Here is a 19,583-nt window from a genome sequence, read left to right on the forward strand (position 1 = left end):
TGCTGGTTGGGGGCCTCTCTTTAACCTTACTCCTACCTCAGAATTTTATGCTGCAAGGTGTGAAAAGTTGAATTAGAGAAAATAAAGATTTTTCTTGTAGTGAAAAAAATGTTGGTCATATTTTGCATTTGGCTTTCCTAGGGGCATAGAGGCGCAATAAAGCAAGTCTTCCTGTTAATGCTATATTAAATCCCTCGACCCTGGGTGAGCTGTTTCTGCCACCACTCTACTGTTAAGCCTTGTCTTAACTTTTGTAGAGCTTTTTTATGTCTATAAATAAACTGAATACTAAAAAAAAAAAAGCCCCTCAGCATGCCTAAATAATGTAAAAATAGAGCAAGATAATGTTTAAATGTACTACATTCTAATTCTTTTTTTTTTTTTTTTTTTTTTTTTGGTTTTTTGGCTGGGGCTGGGTTTGAACCCACCACCTCCGGCATATGGGACCGGCGCCCATAAATGTACTACATTCTAATTCTTAATCTGTCCTAGTATTTAATATTAGAATAGAGATATTCAGGAAAGCGAGCTTTGGGAAAAGGATGAATACACCAGAACACAAAATTCATTCATTTTGTTAAGCTGCCTGCTTGACTGCTAAGCCACCTAATTGCATTTAATTCATCAGCTCTCTACTCAGCAGCTGCTATATGGCTAGCAATGTGTTGAGAGCTATAATGGTGATAAAAGAGGGTGAAGATAAAGTCCTTGTCTTTAAAGAATTAATGAGAAAGAGAAACATTCTCACATAGTTCCGTTAACAGTTTGTGTAAGTAAAGATTAGGATAAGGTGACAGTAAATGCTGGTAGTAGAAGGCTGGTATGGTTAGGGTTAGAGGGCTGTTTTTCATGAAGCACAAGGAACATTTGGATTAATGGAAAAAGAAGAGAACATCATAAGTAGAGGCACAGAAATAGCTAGTATGTAGTATCTCCTATGCATGGGAAAGATAAAAGACAAGTGGCTGATGTAGTAGGATTTTGTGGTGTACCTCAAGTATGGGTCCTGATCATAAAAAACCATAAAATCCAGCCTAAGGAGTTGGAATTCAATGAGGAAAGTGAGATGATGAACAGTGTTTTAGCCTTATGAATAAGGGCAAAGTTTATTTGAGTGTTCATTATAGTCTATAGAGAATTCTTGCCTTCAGCATCAAAGCTGACCAACATATAAAGATTTTGTAATAAGCTTTTAACCTGAATCTTTTCTTTCTTTTTTTTTTTTTTTACTTCTGGGCAGATGCCCAGTAATGGGATTGCAGGATTAACCTGAATCTTTTCTTGCATCTTTTCCTAGAACAAGCTTTCTGATTTGTTGGCACCCATCTCAGAGCAGATCCAAGAAGTGATAACTTTTCGGGAGAAGAACCGAGGCAGCAAGTTGTTCAATCACTTGTCAGCCGTCAGTGAAAGTATCCAGGCCCTGGGCTGGGTGGCTATGGTGAGCAAAACAGCTTCTAGGGAGGGAAGGGGTATACTGCAAGAGGGAAGGAGATACAGTCGGAGAGGCTCTGAGTCACTCACTGCTTTTCTCTCTCTAGGCTCCCAAGCCTGGTCCCTATGTGAAAGAAATGAATGATGCTGCCATGTTTTATACAAACCGAGTCCTCAAGGAATACAAAGATGTGTAAGTCCAGTTTTTCCTTAAGGGGAGAGGATAAGCCCAGCTAGTTACTGGGGTGCGCTTTGGGGTTCATTAAGGCAATCCTTGGCTGCTGTGCTGTTCTCCTATCTCGGGTGTTTTCTGGAGAGTTTGGTATTGGCTGATAGAACCTGTGTTTGCAGGCAGGAAGTGTTTCTGCTTCCACTTCTCCATAGTTGGTAAAGGCTCTTTCAGTCTTTTAATCCTCTCTCTTCTGCGTTTAGGTTTTGCTGGAGTTAACACGGACTAATGCCCTTTAATTTGTCTGTTTAGGCTTGGCGCCCATAGCACAGTGGTTATGGTGCCAGCCATGTACACCAAGGCTAGCAGGTTCGAACCCAGCCCAGGCCAGCTAAACAACGCTGGAAACTGCAACAAAAAATAGCCAGGCATTGTGGTGGGCACCTGTAGTTCCTGGTATTTGGGAGGCTGAGGCAAGAGAATTGTGTAAGCCCAAGAGTTTGAGGTTGCTATGAGCTGTGACGCTATGACACTCTACTGAGGGCAACATAGTGAGACTCTGTCTCAAAAAAAAAAAAAAAAAATATATATATATATATATAATTTCCTGTTTATACAAGATGTTATTCCTTTGTTGAGAATTTATCATCGCCTTACTGGAAAAGGGTTCAATAGGACTTAATAGAAAATTGCCCTGAGTGTTCATGCATTTAGTTAAAGTGAGAGTAAGGCTGCCTAGCCAATGCAGATAATACACAGGGAAGTCATTGTATATTTGACCATTGTAAGTGTACCAGACCTAACTGACTCACCCATTGGTTTTGAGCTGGAAAGATTGCACACAACAATTATTAAGTTGCATCGCTACCGAAATCCTTTCTTCCATTCATCCTTGATCAAGAAACATCTCTTGAGTTATTACCGTGTGCAAAGAATAAGCTTCCTATGTGTGTGATGTGTGCCCCAGAACACCAGGTACCACTTTGATCCTTCCAGCAACCTAGAATTGAGCAAGAGAGCATTTTGCTATATAGTTGAAGAAACTAGGTCTTGGGCCTGAATAACCTTCAAGTCTCTCATCTAATATTTAAGAAGAGAGAGTGATCTTGAACCATAGTACAGTGCTATATCTCTAATTTAATGCTGATGGTTTCCTCCTAAAGGGAAGGATTTAGGGGAAGGTTATGATTTTGTGTGGGGAAAAACACTGTCTAATAAGGCATTTGAGTTTCTTGGAGTCCTAGAGTTCCATAGTGGTACGATAGAGCTTTCCTCTACCGTGGCTTCATGCATAGAATTTCTGTTTTTATCATTTTTATATATTAGTTTCTGTCTAAAGTCTACTTTGACAAAACAGTTTTGCTACTTAAGAAAAAGGTTTAGGGGCGACGCCTGTGGCTCAGTGAGTAGGGCGCTGGCCCCATATGCTGAGGGTGGCGGGTTCAAACCCAGCCCCGGCCAAACTGCAACAAAAAAAAAAAAAAAAAAAAAAGCCAGGCGTTGTGGCGGGCGCCTGTAGTCCCAGCTGCTTGGGAGGCTGAGGCAAGAGAATCGCCTAAGCCCAAGAGTTAGAGGTTGCTGTGAGCCGTGTGACGCCAAGGCACTCTACCCGAGGGCGGTACGGTGAGACTCTGTCTCTACAAAAAAAAAAAGAAAAAGGTTTAGGGGCGGCACCTGTGGCTCAGTCGGTAGGGCGCCGGCCCCATATACCGAGGGTGGCGGGTTCAAACCCGGCCCCGGCTGAACTGCAACAACAACAAAAAAATAGCCAGATGTTGTGGCGGGCGCCTGTAGTCCCAGCTACTCGGGAGGCTGAGGCAAGAGAATCGCTTAAGCCCAGGAGTTGGAGGTTGCTGTGAGCTGTGTGATGCCATGGCACTCTACTGAGGGCCATAAAGTGAAACTCTGTCTCTACAAAAAAAAGAAAGAAAAAGGTTTAGGCTTGGCACCTGTAGCTCAGCGGTTAGGGCACTGGCCACATACACCAGGACTGGTGGCTTCGAACCCAGCCCCGGCCTGCCAAACAATGACAACTACAGCAACAAAAAATAGCTGGGCATTGTGGGGGGGTGCCTGTAGTCCCAGCTACTTGGGTAGATGAGGCAAGAGAATCACTTAAGTCCAAAGAGTTTGAGGTGCTGAGAGCTGTGATGACAACATAATGAGACTCTGTCTCAAAAAAAAAAAAAAAGAAAGAAAAGAAAAAGGTTTAAGAAACACTGCTGTAGGCTGTCTGTAATTCTAGCACTCTGGGAGGGTAAGGCAATGGATTGCTTGAGCTCATGAGTTTGAGACCAGCCTGAGCAAGAGCAAAACACCATCTCTACTAAAAGTAGGAAAACTAGCTGGGCATTGTGATGGGCGTCTATAGTCCCAGCTACTTAGGAGCCTGAGGCAAGAGGATTGCTTGAGCCTAAGAATTTGATGTTGCTATGAGCTGTGATACTGATACTACTGCACTCTGCCTAGGGTGACAGTGATACACTGTCTCAAAAAATAAAAATAAAAAAGGTTTAAGAAACACTGCTGTTGGGTGGCACCTGTGGCTCAAAGGGGTAGGGCGCCAGCCCCATATGCCAGAGGTGGTGGGTTCAAACCCAGCCCAGGCCAAAAACTGCAAAAAAAAGAAACACTGCTGTGAGTGATAGAGATATAATCCAGAGTTCCTATCTTAATAGAGTTTGATCTAATTAGGATGATAGATTAGATTATATTTAAAAGCTAATAGAGTAATAATAGGTTATATTTTTTAAAAAAGTTTGGTGATCCGGGCATCATGGCGGGCGCCTGTAGTCCCAGCTACTCGGGAGGCTGAGGCAAGAGAATCGCTTAAGCCCTGGAGTTGGAGGTTGCTGTGAGCTGTGTGAGGCCACGGCACTCTACCGAGGGCCATAAAGTGAGACTCTGTCTCTACAAAAAATAAATAAATAAATAAAAACTTTGGTGATGATAGAAATCTGCCATCAAGCAAAGCCTAAGAAACATCATAGGTGGGACAGCATGAGCCCAGAGGCAGGAGGGGTTCTAGAATCACTATTGTAGTACCTAGACCACCTATGATGAGTTTTTTTATTCTCCTAGGAATAAGAAGCATGTAGACTGGGTCAAAGCTTACTTGAGTATATGGACAGAGCTGCAGGGTTACATTAAGGAGTTCCATACCACTGGACTGTCCTGGAGCAAGACGGTTAGTGAGTCCTTCCTCCTTTCCTCCCTTCCTCCCTTTCTTTATTTCTCTCTCAGGTGGAGTCCTTAGACTTCAGCCCCACTAGATGCATTAAAAGGTGCTAGTTTTTTTCAGTGGAGGGTAGAAAGAAAAGAGGGAGAAGGAAAGGGAAAAAAGATAAGAGTATAGAAAACAAGGATCAGGCTCGGTGCCTGTGGCTCAAGTGGCTAAGGCGTCAGCCACATAAACCTGAGCTGGCGGGTTCGAATCCAGCCCGGGCCCGCCTAACAACAACGATGGTTGCAACCAAAAAAATAGCCAGGTGATGTGGCAACCAAAAAAATAGTCCCAGCTACTTGGGAGGCAGAGGCAGGAGAATCGCTTGAGCCCAGGAGGTGGAGGTTGCTGTGAGCTGTGATGCTACGGCATTCTACCCAGGTCAACAGCTTGAGGCTTTGTCTCAAAGAAAAAAAAAAAAAGAAAACAAGGATCAGCGGAGAAGGAATATTCAATTCTATTCTGTTTCAATAAATGTGGGTCAGGGACCGTGATTGGTGCTGAAGGGGAGACACATGAATGAGTTATACCATCTCAGCCCTTAAGGAGCTTAAAAATATAGACCAAGGGTGGCGCCTGTGGCTCAGTGAGCAGGGCGCCGGCCCCATATGCCGAGGGTGGCGGGTTCAAACCCAGCCCCGGCCAAACTGCAACAACAACAAAAAAAATAGCCGGGCGTTGTGGCGGGCGCCTGTAGTCCCAGCTACTCGGGAGGCTGAGGCAGGAGAATCGCCTAAACCCAGGAGTGGAGGTTGCGTGAGCTGTGTGATGCCACGGCACTCTGCCGAGGGCAATAAAGTGAAACTCTGTCTCTACAAAAAAAAACAAACAAAAAAATATAGACCAAAAAACCCAGTGCAAATCACCAAGCTAATGCTGTAATAAAGATACAGACTGTAGCATATAAGGAATAGAAGAGTGATTCTCACTGGGAGAGAGTGTGTTAAAGAGGTACTTTCTGATCTGAGACTTGAAAGAAACATAGGGCAGTGAGAGGTGGGATACAAGCAAAAGGCACAGCTTAAACAAAGCAAATGCAGAATAAATACAGAGATTGGACATCTCCGGCTTCAATAATGAGATATGGTCAGAGAATTTTAGGAGAAAAGGCTGGAAGGGAGAATAGGCTGAAACTTAAATATTTGAGCAAAGGAATGATAAGGATCAGATTTGTCTTTAAAAGAGCCTCACTAAGTAAGTTAGAGATAAGGGCTTATGCTTAGACTATGAAGTTGGTCATGGTGCTAAGGGCTGGGAGAGAGAATTTGCAGGAGGTAGCACCAAGATAATAGATTTAATAAGGTTGAAGGAGCCGGGCAAGGTGGCTCACACCTGTAATCCTAGCACTCTGGGAGGCTGAGGCGGGAGGATTGCCTGAGCTCAGGTTTGAAACCAGCTTGAGCCAGAGCAAGACCCCCATTTCTAAAAAATAGCCAGGCATTGTGGCAGGCACCTGTAGTCCCAGCTACATGGGAGGCTGAGGCAAGAGAATCACTTAAGCTTAAGAGTTTGAGGTTGCTGTGAACTATGATGCTACTGCACTCTACCGCGGATGACAAAACAAAACTGTGTCTCAAAAAAAGATTGAAGGAGTGGGAAACCTCAAAGAAGATGATCTTAGTGAATAGTCAAGCATGGTGTAGGGATGTCTTTCACTGGAATAGGACAAGGGAAGGATTATATAGGTAGGGTAGCAAGCAGTTGATGAAATCAGTTTTGAATTTGTTGAGTCTGAAATACTGATGACACACTAAAAGAGATGTCAAATAGGTTTTTGGAAATAGGTGTTTAGAGCTGAAAAAGGTGAGGTCAAAGGAAAAATGTGAAGGTTGAGGAATGAAGCTGAGAGTTGGATTCTTTGAGTTGAAAAGGAAAAAAGTCGAGTTGGGCATGGGTAGGGACCATTAATCATTGCCTTAATGGCTCTAGTGGGTACCCCATGTACACTGGACACATGTAAGGCCCTACTATGAATGGTACAGAAGGAAAGAGAGAGGATGACTATGTGACTTGTACTTATTCCAGGGGCCTGTGGCAAAAGAACTGAGTGGATTACCATCTGGCCCCTCTGTTGGATCAGGCCCTCCTCCCCCACCGCCAGGACCACCTCCTCCCCCAGTCCCCACCAGTTCAGGCTCTGATGAAGCTACATCCCGTTCAGCATTGTTTGCGCAGATTAATCAGGGGGAGACCATCACACATGGTATGTGAGTACTGTGACACAGTTAGTACAGCAAATTGTCAGAGCCAGACCTCACCAACGGGAAACTCAACAGCTAGTCAATAAAACTGACCCTGGCTTGTATGCATTTGGGGGGTAACGTTCCTTTCAGTTGCCCAAAGAGACAGCATACCTGCTTAAATGGAAATTAAAAATGGGTGATTATAGTAGGAGGAAGCCTTCTGCTCCATGGGAAAGTGACTTAATTTTAAGTAGCATATCAGTATATTATTTATATATGGCCAAGGTACAGTGCTGGCAGTTTTCCCCAGTTTTTTCCATTGGTACTTCATGGTCTCTGGGAAGTCGTGGCCATTCAGTATTGGCTATACAGTCAACATAGATTGGTCCATGTTTAACAGCAAGGTGTGTGTCAGCAGCCTGCTGAGGAAGATCATGGAATCTTTTCCCAACTGTAGGCTAACATATGAAAGTTTGTGAAAACTTTCACAACTTTCATATGTTTCATATGTGAAAACTGTGTTTTTCTCAAAAATATTTTTAATGAGAGCATAGGTTCAAATTGCCCTGAATATACACTCCTGAGAAAGTTTTGTGTGGTGTCAGTTGGTTGAATCAAATGTGTTACAATGTGTATAGTTATAACTGAACAAAAACAGATATGAATATAAAAAGATATTGGAGAGTTTCAAATGTTAACACTTATTGGGGAGGGTGGGGAGTAAGGTTAGCTGTGGGTGAGGTTTTTTTTTTTTCTTTTTACCAAACAGAACCGTATAATTTAACCTTGGCAGAGAAGAGCAATTCTAAAAAGCACTTCCCCAAAATTGCTTGCAAAATAATATCTCAAAGTTTCTGGTTTTGGCTCTGAATTTTCTGTTAAGGATCAGTTTACTTGTGATAAAGGTGGTTATTGCCTTAGCCTAAAGCCCTGGTCTGAAGGACAGAAACAGGTAGCTGTTTTGCTTACAGCCCTAAAACATGTATCTGATGACATGAAGACTCACAAGAACCCTGCCTTGAAGGCTCAGAGTGGTCCGGTACGCAGTGGCCCCAAGCCATTCTCTGCACCCAAACCCCAAACCAGCCCATCCCCCAAACCAACCACAAAGAAGGAGCCAGCTCTACTTGAACTGGAAGGCAAGAAGTGGAGAGTGGTGAGTTAAAAAGACCAAGACTGGAGGTACAAGGAGTAGGGGCAGGGGGTTAAATTGAACTCAGCCAAGTGCAGGGTTCTGGCTTGTATTGTGAGAACAAAAGTTTGGGAGAGCCTTTTGTTGTTGTTGTTGACGTATGCTTCATGGTGAGATCTTGGGGTTATCTCTTTAACAGGAAAATCAGGAGAATGTTTCCAACCTGGTGATTGATGACACAGAGCTGAAACAGGTGGTTTACATATACAAATGTGTCAACACCACATTGCAAATCAAGGGCAAAATTAACTCCATTACAGTAGGTGAGTCTTTGTGTCATTCTTCTAGGCAGGCTGTGTCCTGAGCTTGAGCGGGCTAGAACCATTTTACCTACTGTGTTCCTAAAGATTCTTAAGTTTATTATAATACTTCTAAGTTGCATTGTTGACATGCTCTCTTTCTCCTCCTAGATAACTGTAAGAAACTTGGTCTGGTATTTGATGACGTGGTGGGCATCGTGGAGATAATCAATAGTAGGGATGTCAAAGTTCAGGTAACTTGATATCTTGGCTTTTTCTTTTGGTCCCTGAGGAATTGAAAGAGACACAGCAGACCCACAGATGTTGCTTTGGTGGGAATTTGATTCTACAAAGGCTGTAAGCTGAGCTGTTTTGGATATGGCAGAAGAGGGCTTGGTTCTTCAAGTGAGCCTTTTGCAGCAGCTGTCCCACCCCACCGCCTCCCCCTCCCTTCAAGTATCCGGTGTCTGTTGCACACCTGTGAGCTTTTCATGTCATTGCTGAATCCTGGGAAACAGAGAATTCCTTCCTCCAGCTTACTGTTGTCTTCCCCAACTGCTGGGACTGAGTTCTCTTTGTTTACTCTGCAGGTAATGGGTAAAGTGCCAACCATTTCCATCAACAAAACAGATGGCTGCCATGCTTACTTGAGCAAGAATTCCCTGGATTGTGAGATAGTCAGTGCCAAATCGTCTGAGATGAACGTCCTCATTCCAACGGAAAGTGGTGACTTTGTGAGTTTCTTGAGCTCTTTATTAGTATGATGCTAAAAACAAAAGCAACTAAAGGTTTCTTGCATTGGAAAAAGCTATTTGATGAACATTCTGCACTGAGGAGGTAAAACCCAACAGTGCACTCCAAAAGTAAGGTAGTCCGATGTAGTGAAGCTCCAAAGCAGGCTTCTGCCTTTTAAGTTGAGCTCAGGGTAGCAGAATACAATGGGAATGTCATGGCTCACTGTCAGGCTGGTGCTATAGTCATGTGTCTTCTTATTTACACCTCATAGATTTAACAGTCTAGGATCACAGATCGAACAGTGAACAATATAACACAGCATGACTTGATGCGTTTAGTTGTCTCTTAGTACATCCTACCTTGCTCTCAGGATTAAGTAGAAGCAAATATTGGGAGAAAAGTGTTCAAACCCCTTGTCTTCTTTATTTGCAGAATGAGTTTCCAGTCCCTGAGCAGTTCAAGACCCTATGGAATGGGCAGAAGTTGGTCACCACAGTGACAGAAATTGCTGGTTAAGCGAAGTGCCACTGGGTTCTTTGCCCTCTCCCTTCACACCATGGGATAAATCTGTATCAAGACAGTTCTTTTCTAGATTTCCTCTACCTTTCTGCTCTTAAACTGCTTCTCTACTCTGAGAAGCACAGCTACCTGCCTTCACTGAAATATACCTCAGGCTGAGATTTGAGGTGGGATAGCAAGTCAGTTGATCTTGTGCAGGAAGGTGCAACCTTTCCATATCAGTTCAATCACACCACCAGTCCATTCTTAATGAACTGCGGAGCAGGACTGGTGCCTTTCAGCTTTTGGCTTTGTGGGTGTTATTCTACCAACAGACAGTCCTTTGAGAAGAATAAAACAGTCCTAGGAATTAACAGATCAGAATGTTCACACTAGTTAATCTTTTTTCTGACAATGAGCATGAGGGTAGTAGAAGCTGGCATTGATTCCAGACAGTTCTTCTAACCAAACTAACTTTTCAATGTTGACAAGTGAAGGCAAAGGTAGAACCGGATGAAAAGCCGAGGCTTGGCCATCTGGCATTCCAAGCGAATCGTTCCCTATAAGCATTCCTTTTATTCTGCATTCCATCCTGGTCTGTTTCAACCATGAGATAGGAGGTTCTTTGGTACTAGCTACTGTAGCAGTGCCCTTCATCCAGGGCCATTAAAGGTGTCTTGGACTCTTTCTTTCTCTGGGCTCCCTGCCTAGCACCTTCCTACCTTTCCCTAAAGATGTCTTTAAGGGAAAAACAACACATCACTCCAAGATGTCTGGCATTCCTTCCTCTTTACCTGCTAGGTGCCTGTCATCTATCTTCACTGCCTCCTTTTCTCTGTCATGCTCAACAACTTAACAGCTTCTGTTCAGGCACCTGAACCAGAGGACTAAAACCTCCCCTGCAGACTGGTTTTAGGTCTCAGTTGATGTAAGAATCTTACACAGCATTACTAATATAAATTTCAGCCCCACCCCCACCCCCACCCCCACCCCGGACAAACAATTACCAAAATATGCAACTTTTTTTGGTGGGAAGAGAGATAGTCCTGTGATTTATACCCATTTCCTGAGGCCTGGGGAAATAAACCTTTATGTACTTAAAGTTATACAGAAAATAGAATAAAGTTAATACCAAACTTGCTTAGTTATTTATGATACTTGCTATACAGAGACATAAAAATACTGAAAAGAAAAATGACACCAAGAATTAAGAAACTATTCTTTATTTTCGCATTCCCCCCTTCTTACCCTTAATCTTCATCTTTTAGTTGAAGAATAAGGCTTAAAAAAGAAAGAAAAAACCATAAAGGGTAAATTTAGCAGCACTACCAAGCGTCCTTGCATCAAAGCATAGCTCATGATTTCTCTAGTTTGCATTCTACAAAACAGTCTTCCAAAAGGTGTTAATACATTTTCACAGAGTGGGGGCTATGATCGCCATGCCTCAGTAGTATAGGAGATGGTCTAATGGGGGTTGATCGCCAAAAGGAGAAAGGGAGTGTACAATATTTTCTAAGCTTTTTGAGCAAACACTTATTTTCTTACAGAACATATCAAAAGTACTGTGGAATATGGTGGTAAATGATTCCGGGGGAGAGGAAAGTTAGAAAGCCCAAGTCTCTTCACATTGTTCTTGCCATTCTCTGTTAAAGCCAACAATTATAATTCTAGCGTGCAGACTACAAGTCATATTAAGAAAGGGCAGGTTGGTCAAGGATAGAATGGAAAGAACTAGCTGCCTCATTCTTCACTCCTCCATTTTCTTCACCCCCTATTTAGGTTATAAAAGATGTATGTTGTTTCTCACTTAAGTAACTGGGTGCACCTTCCCCCTTGTGACAGAGCAACATATTCATCACTAAGGAAACAAAATGGTGCTGCAAAGGTAAGAGGGTAGGCCAGTGGGATCTGTCTAATAATTGCTAAAACAAGATGAAAGGCAACAGAGGAGGGTAGCCTTAAGAATTACGCAGAACATCTGAACAATTCCTTTCCAAGCACTGGTTAAATCATGAACAAAACTGATAAAGCAGTTATATCAGAACCTCAGACCTGGATGCCAGCCTCCTCTATCCTTGAAGTGTGACTAGGCTTTCTTGAGGAAGACATTTGCCCTTAGAATCTATCTCATTGGCTTTAATTTGTTCAGTATCTTCTGGGCCTGGGCACAGTTCTGACACTGATCAGCAGACTACCTTTCCTAGGACTGAACTTGATTGACCACAACAAAAGGCTGTAAAACAATCTCTATGGTTACTAATTAAATTTGCATTTAACACCATATGGTGATAGGCAAAAAGGATAAGATTTGGATCTTAGATCTTTCCAAGGCATATTAGATGATGATAGGAAAGGATTAGTTGCAAGCTGGACCTGGGCGCAGGCTTGGGCATGAAACAAACTGCTCTCCCACGTGATTTAGAAGAGTTAGGGGTTCCCTGAGCTCTGCTGCAAACTGCAAGGGTTTCATTCAAGGAAGGGTATGATATGATCATGAAACCATTGTACAGACAGCTGAAGATGGTCGCCTTCTACAGCCAGAAACACCAGCTGTCCTGCCTTGTCCATCTCCTTTAACCCCAGGCGGTCCTGTAGAAAGAAAGACTAATTAATCAAGAGGATTATCAAAGTTTTGAAGCAAAACATGAATGTTAACTTGAGATATATTCTCAAAATGCAATTTGTCCTAAGTATTAAAATTGAGGTGTATTGTCAAAAATGCCAAAAAGGAAACTTCGCCCTAGTTTTTTCTAAGTATTAAAAATGTATATGCAATTGAGGTTATTCTATGCAGAGTTTTATATTCTGTTTCCTGAAAAGCTTCCTAGACCTGGAGGACCACCTTTTAGTGGGCAAGCTATAGACAAAACTATTCCAGAGCATCACAGTGGTACTAAGCCAAAGATAGGGGAACGTGAGCTAGATAACTTAAAACATATTCAACCCTTGGATAATAAAACTGGGACTCTCATAGCCTGCAATTGACAATGTCATTACCTGTAGTCTCAATGCAGCAGGACCTCAGATTGGAAAGATAAGCATTTAAGACAGTGCCAGAGTAGTCCTTTTGCTGTGGCTGCCATCAGAGTTTTACAATAAGTTCTTAGTTGTAATTTTTAAAAATTGGACCCTAGCTTCCCTTTCTTTTTGCCTTATGCAAGCTGAGACACTAAATATAAGAGAAAAGCCAAGAGAAGAGATAAATGGCCTCCCAAATTACTTGAAGGCATTCTAGTTACATGATTGGTTCAGATATAGTACTTGTGCATTTTTTTGAGAGTCTTAACTCCAAAATAAAATCTTGTGGAAGGATCCAGAACTGGCCCTGCTATTAACATTCACAACTCTAGAGTCCCATTCAACCTCCTGCAAGAGGAGTTCCCCTTCTCCATGCCTAACTTAAAAATGACTTCACATCTATAAGTGTTTTAATGTAATGCCCCTGTCTTTACGTTTTCATCATGCATGAGGACTTTCTAGATTTGGAGCAGACTGCACCTCAGCAAAGGCAGCCAGTTGTAAACCTTTTTTTATCAAAAGGGAATCAGAGATGAGGATTTTCTTTAGTTCTTGAAAGCCATGAGCAACAGGTCCTCCTACCTACAGGACACAGTAGATTACTGCAAACAGCCTAAAAGGCCTCACCCATATCAAGACGAGCTATGTGATGTACAGGGCAGAGCTCTTAGGAGCTTCAGGACCAGAAGTTGAAAAAGACAAGAGTACCAACTTCTCACGACACATCTCCTTCCCCAGTTACCTGTGTATACAGGGTGGTCTCCTGTAAGGGAATGGTTTCCTTGGCTTGTCCACTTCTATAAAATCCAAACCACTGCAGGAGAGGATGAAGAAGTAAGGTCTGATCAGACACATGGCACACTGCCAAACTAAATTGAGATTGGCTAGCAGCTGGGACTACCAACCTCAAAGCTATAGCAAGGAAAAATGGAGAGGACGTGTCTTTTTTTTTTTTTTTTCTGTAGAGACAAGAGTTTCACTTTATTGCCCTCTGTACAGTACTGTGGCGTCACAGAGCTCACAGCAACCTCCAATTCCTGGGCTTAGGTGATTCTCTTGCCTCAGCCTCCAGAGTAGGTGGAACTACAGGTGCCCGCTAGAACACCCGGCTTTTTGTTATTGCAGTTTGGCCAGGGCTGGGTTTGAACCAGCCATCCTCAGTATATTGGGCCAGCGCCCTACCCACTGAGCCACAGGTGCCCCCACTTCCCTTTTTTTGAGACAGTCGCATTATGTTGCCCTCGGTGGAGTGCCATGATGTCACAGCTCACAGCAACCTCAAACTCTTGGGCTTATGTGATTCTCTTGCCTCAGCCTCCTAAGTAGCTGGGACTACAGGCACTCGCCACAATGCCCAGCTACTTTTTGTTACAGTTGTTTAGCAGGCCCAGGCTGGGTTTGAACACGCCAGCCCTGGTGTATGCGGCTGGTGCCATAACCACTGTGCTACGGGTGCTGAGCCAGGCCATTTCTTTAGTTATTAACTTTTTTTTTTTTTTTTGGCCGGGGCTGGGCTTGAACCCGCCACCTCCGGCATATGGGACTGGCGCCCTACACGTTGAGCCACAGGCGCCGCCCTTTAGTTATTAACTTTTTAAGGGTCGATCCTGAGGGATGAATTAATCTTTCCAGAGAGTTTTCCACCTCTCCAGAATTTCTGCAATAAACATAGAAATAGAAATTTATGGAGCAATAAACATAGAAATCCCTATGCTGAACTCTAGACATCAAAGGATATATATAATCTTGTTTCCAAGGTGCTCCCAGTCTGTGAAGGCACAGAAACAATTCAGTGTTCAAGGGTCAGAAAACATTTTTATAGAGGTCAGGTAACAAAATATTTAGGCTTTAAGGGCTATGTGGCTGTGAGTCTTCACTGCTGTCACTGTAACAAAAGTGGCCACAGACAATATGTAAAAAATGAGTAAAACTATGTTCCAATGAAACCTTACTTAGAGTCCAGGTGTGGTGGCTCATGCCTATAATCCCAGCACTCTGGGAGGCCGAGGTGGGTGGATTACCTGAGCTCACAAGTTTGAGACCAACCTGAGCCAGAGTGAGACCTCATCTCCAAAAATAGCTGGGTATTGTGGCGGGCACCTGTAGTCCCAGCAACTGGGGTAGCTGAGGCAAGAGGATCACTTAAGCCCAAGAGTTTGAGGTTGCTGTGAGCTATGATGTCACAGCACTCTACCTAGGGTGACAAAGTGAGACTCTGTCTCAAAATAAAAAAAGGAAACCTTACTTAGGGATAAATAAATTTCATATAATTTTCTTTTTTCTTTTTTTGTAGAGACAGTCTCACTTTATCGCCCTCGGTAGAGTGCTGTGGCATCACACAGTTCACAGCAACCTCCAGTTCCTGGGCTTAGGAGATTCTCTTGCCTCAGCCTCCCATGTAGCCAGGACTATAGGCACCCACCACAATGCCCAGCTATTTTTTTGTTGCAGTTTGGCTGCAGCCGGGTTTGAACCCTCCACCCTACTCACTAAGCCACAGGCGCCACCCAAATTTCATATGTCAAAATAGTCTTTTGACTCATATAAAAACCATGCTTAGCTTGTGGGCCACCTAAAAACGTACAGCAAGCTGTATTTGTTCTGTTGGCCATAGTTTGTCAACTCCTGACATTATGAGTTTTCTAACAGAGGCTGATGAGTCCACAAAAGTGAGCAAATTCTGCTTCAAAGGAACATGGCATTTTGAAGGAAGTGACATTTGAGTTTTGCCCTTGACATAAATAGAAGTTTGTCAGATGGGGAAACCAGGGAAGGAAGGCATGTAAGAGAAAAGGCACATGCCAAGTTTGAGGATTACAAGTAGCACAGTATGGCTTGACCAGAGTGTATGAGGTGGGTAGTGAAGGGAGATTAGGCTGGAAAGACAGGCTGAAGTCAGATCAAGGCAGAACTTGAATGCCTAGCTTTGAAATTTATGGATTAGACTGGTGGATCTAAAGATTTGGGAGAGCTCAGTGCCGTATCTCAGTGGTTAGGGTGCCAGCCACATACACTGAGGCTGGCAGGTTCGAACCCGGCCCGGGACCTGCTAAACAACGACAACTACAACAAAAAAATAGCCAGACGTTGTGGCGGACACCTGTAGTCCCAGCTACTTGGGAGGCTGAGGCAAGAGAATCGCTTAAGCCCAAGAGTTTGAGGTTGCTGTAAGCTGTGACCCCCATAGCACTCTACCCAGGGCAACATAGTGAGCCCCTGTCTCAAAAAATAAAAATAAGTAAAATTAATTATTAAAAAAAAATAAAGATCTTTTGGATCTTAGAACTCTGAAGACTGATTAAAATTATAAACCCTTCCCTGGAGCGTGCAATTATATAATTCTGGGGTGGGGGTAAGAGATAACAACCTGTGTCCCATTTATGGACCTCAGGTGAAGAATCCTGTTCTATACAAAAGTTGGTAGAAAGAATTGAAAGATTTTTTCCCCAGCAGGCACCTGTTATTTTAATGCCATTTACTCCAACAGTCTCTTGGCCTGTGGCCTAAGTAGTATCTTTTTTTTTTTTTCTTTTTTGGCTGCTAGGTATGTTATTGCTCAGCCTAAGTAGTATCTTACCTCAGATTCTACAGGATCCACAATGGAATCATTGAGGAACTTCACCATCACAAACTTCTTTAGGGCCATCAGGTTTTTCTTGTAGGACTCATTGACACCCTGGAAGAAAAGGCCAGCAGCACCTCAGGGTCATTACCATTGGGCACCAGCAGGGGGTTAAAGCCTTTCAATGCTCTGGTCTCTCTGACCCTGGGCCACCATATTTCTTCCCTATAGATTGGGCTGTTTTTCAGCTTCCTGCCCAGAATATACCTTGTACAGCCTTTTCTTACCATCCTACCTGACTAAGATGCCACAAACATGGCATACAGGTGCAACCATGACTCTGTTACCACTTTCCATAGGCATCCACAAAAGGCTTCTGGAAAGCCAAGGCAAAAATAAACTGCAAATTCTGAGTGGTTCTGCTATACTATTCTGTGTTATTGTCTGTTTGTTTTTTCCCTTTAGATTTTTTAATTATTTTTTATTATTATTATTATTTTTTGAGACAGAGTCTCACTATGTCGCCCTGGGTAGAGTGATATGGCATCACAGCTCACAGCAACCTCAAATTCTTGGGCTTAAGCGATTCTCTTAAGAATCCTGGGCAGCGCCTGTGGCTCAGTGAGTAGGGCGCTGGCCCCATATGCCGAGGGTGGCGGGTTCAAGCCCAGCCCCGGCCAAACTGCAACAAAAAATAGCCGGGCGTTGTGGCGGGCGCCTGTAGTCCCAGCTGCTTGGGAGGCTGAGGCAAGAGAATCGCGTAAGCCCAAGAGTTAGAGGTTGCTGTGAGCCGTGTGACTCCATGGCACTCTACCCGAGGGCGGTACAGTGAGACTCTGTCTCTACCAAAAAAAAAAAAAAAAAAAAAAGAATCCCAAGTAGCTGGGACTACAGGTGCCTGCCACCACACCCAGCTATTTTTTTGTTGCAGTTGTCATTGTTTAGCAGGCCCCCTAGCCGGGTTCAAACCCGCCACCCTCAGTCCATGTGGCCGGCACCATTACCACTGTGCTACAGGCACCAAGCCAAAAACTTGTTTAAAAACAAAAAGAACCGGGTGATGCCTGTGGCTCAGTCGGTAGGGCGCCGGCCCCATATACTGAGGGTGGCGGGTTCAAACCCGGCCCCGGCTGAACTGCAAACCAAAAAATAGCTGGGCGTCGTGGCGGGCGCCTGTAGTCCCAGCTACTCGGGAGGCTGAGGCAGGAGAATCGCTTAAGCCCAGGAGTTGGAGGTTGCTGTGAGCTGTGTGATGCCATGGCACTCTACCGAGGGTGATAAAGTGAGACTCTGTCTCTACAAAAAAACAAACAAACAAAAAGAACCATGTCTCCCCACCCTCAAAAAAAAAACACTCTTCAGATGAGCCTAATATAAATTGAGCCATCTAGTTGACCAGAACCTTCCAAACTATGCTCGTATCTGGGACATAGCCAGCACCCTCTATTGTCTCCCTTCTGGATAAGTCTCTCCTTTGAGAAAGTCTGTACCAAAACAGACCAAAATAGTCAGGGAAACTTTCCTCCTTAAAAGTAGCTATGACTTTTCACTTAACCCATCAGCAAATTACTGGGCTTATCCTGCTGCTTCAACATTAGGAAAGGGAAAGAACTTAAAGGGAAGAAAGCCAAGTGAATTTCAACAGCCCTAAAAGGAACCAAATCTCAGAAGCACTGCCTCCCAAAAACACAGAACTTCTGTTTCCCAGATTCTGCCCAGGACAGTTTGGGTCAAATGTCACTGCTGATTTGGTTTTGATGACATGAATAGAATAAAAAAGCACAACTTTGAGAGCCTGGTTTGACACTTACCCTCTCCTGATTTATATCTGCCAAGAAGATGCTGTGGTTGCGATACACATCCTCCTTTATGGGATCGTGCCAGTATTCTGCTTGCACCAAACTACAGGAAGAAAAAGGAATGAAGGTGATCAAGCTGCATTTCACGTGGCATGCCTAGTACAAAGGCCACCAAGAGACTTCAAAAGGACAAAAGACCAAGTCCCCAACTCTTAGGCCTTGCCTTCTAATAGGGAAGACAAACTTCTACCTACAAAATGATTTATCAAAACACCTTGTTGAGGCTGGGCACAGTGGCTCATGCCTCTGATCCTAACATCGGGAAGCTGAGACGGGGGACTGCTTTGAGTTTAGGAGTCTGAGACCAACCTAAGCAAGAATAAGACTGTTGCGCGGCGCCTGTGGCTCAAAGGAGTAGTGCGCCGACCCCATATGCCGGAGATGGCAGGTTCAAACCCAGCCCTGGCCAAAAACTGTAAAAAAAAAAAAAGACTTTGTTTTTACTAAAAATAGAAAAATTAGCCAGCTGTTAAGATGGGTGCCTATAGTCCTAGTCACTTTGGAAGCTGAAGCGGGAGAATCACTTGGACTCAGGAGTCTGAGGTTACTGTGAGCTAGGCCGACACCAGGGCACTCTAGCCTGGACAACTGAATGAGACTCTGTCTTGAAAAAAAAAAGGGAGAGACACCTTGTTGACATAAGGACATGCTATTCAGCATAGTACAGAAAGTATATAAAAGACTTCAGTAAAGGGGCCAGGTGCAGTGGCTCAAGCCTACAATCTTAGCACTCTGGGAGGCTAAGGTGGAAGGACTGCATGAGGTTAAGAATCCAAGACCATCACATTAGGCCTTTCAACATTTATCCTAAATCAACCCTTTAATCTAGGAGTCTTTGATCCTAGTTCCTTTCTAGAGTCTTCAAGACCAGAACTTCCTCCAAGTTATTCTTGTGTAAATCAATATTGTGGATATTAGAAGACAATAAATGAGTAATGGCACATCCAGTATTTATAACAACAGGGATTATTCACTTAATTACCTTATCCTTTTGAAATATCTGAAGAGGAATTATGACCTCTGGGACACCAGCAACAGTTACCTAATCTATTTCTGAAGTTATAGCAGCAAAGTTTCCAGCAGGCATCCCAACGTGGTCTGTCTATTTGCAACCACTGTGGTGGCATTTAATGGTCTTCTGTCTTCATGAAATTCTAAAGGCAGAGTACTAATATCAGGAGTTTTGTGTTTCATTAACATGAAAAATTTCAAAAGTAAATTTGAGAATCAAAAAAAAAAAAAAAAAAAGAATCCAAGACCAGCCTGAGCAAAAGTGAGATCCTGTCTCTGCTAAAAATAGAAAAATTAGCTGGATGCTATAGTGGGCACCTGTAATCCCAGCCACTTGGGAGGCTGAGGCAGAAGAATCGCTAGAGCCCAAGAGTTTGAGGTTGCAGTGAGTTAAGATGATTCCACAGCATTCTAGCTAGGGAGACAGAGTGAGATTCTGTCTGAAAAAAGTTTTAAAAAG

The 19,583-nt window shown here is 43.4% G+C and overlaps 2 protein-coding genes across 4 annotated transcripts in view; one reads left to right on the forward strand and one right to left on the reverse strand.

The window, feature by feature from the left end:
• The window catches only part of CAP1 (cyclase associated actin cytoskeleton regulatory protein 1), a 33,072-nt gene extending 22,259 nt beyond the window's left edge, over positions 1-10,813 (forward strand). For all 3 annotated transcript variants that reach the window (XM_053575065.1, XM_053575064.1, XM_053575066.1), the window contains exons 5-13: positions 1,298-1,441; positions 1,542-1,627; positions 4,685-4,790; positions 6,852-7,029; positions 7,981-8,165; positions 8,341-8,464; positions 8,612-8,694; positions 9,031-9,174; positions 9,608-10,813. In XM_053575065.1, coding sequence (XP_053431040.1) covers positions 1,298-1,441; positions 1,542-1,627; positions 4,685-4,790; positions 6,852-7,029; positions 7,981-8,165; positions 8,341-8,464; positions 8,612-8,694; positions 9,031-9,174; positions 9,608-9,691 — 1,134 coding nt within the window. In that variant the 3' untranslated portion in view covers positions 9,692-10,813. The remainder of the gene's footprint in view (positions 1-1,297; positions 1,442-1,541; positions 1,628-4,684; positions 4,791-6,851; positions 7,030-7,980; positions 8,166-8,340; positions 8,465-8,611; positions 8,695-9,030; positions 9,175-9,607) is intronic.
• Positions 10,814-10,880: 67 nt separating this feature from the next.
• The window catches only part of PPT1 (palmitoyl-protein thioesterase 1), a 48,428-nt gene continuing 39,725 nt past the window's right edge, over positions 10,881-19,583 (reverse strand). Inside the window, exons 6-9 of the mRNA XM_053575081.1 lie at positions 18,065-18,155; positions 16,269-16,367; positions 13,434-13,505; positions 10,881-12,262 (exon numbers count right to left, since the gene is read on the reverse strand). Coding sequence (XP_053431056.1) covers positions 12,140-12,262; positions 13,434-13,505; positions 16,269-16,367; positions 18,065-18,155 — 385 coding nt within the window. The 3' untranslated portion in view covers positions 10,881-12,139. The remainder of the gene's footprint in view (positions 12,263-13,433; positions 13,506-16,268; positions 16,368-18,064; positions 18,156-19,583) is intronic.

This window comes from Nycticebus coucang, chromosome 22 (genome assembly GCF_027406575.1).
Source record: "Nycticebus coucang isolate mNycCou1 chromosome 22, mNycCou1.pri, whole genome shotgun sequence".
Classification (NCBI taxonomy): domain Eukaryota; kingdom Metazoa; phylum Chordata; class Mammalia; order Primates; family Lorisidae; genus Nycticebus; species Nycticebus coucang.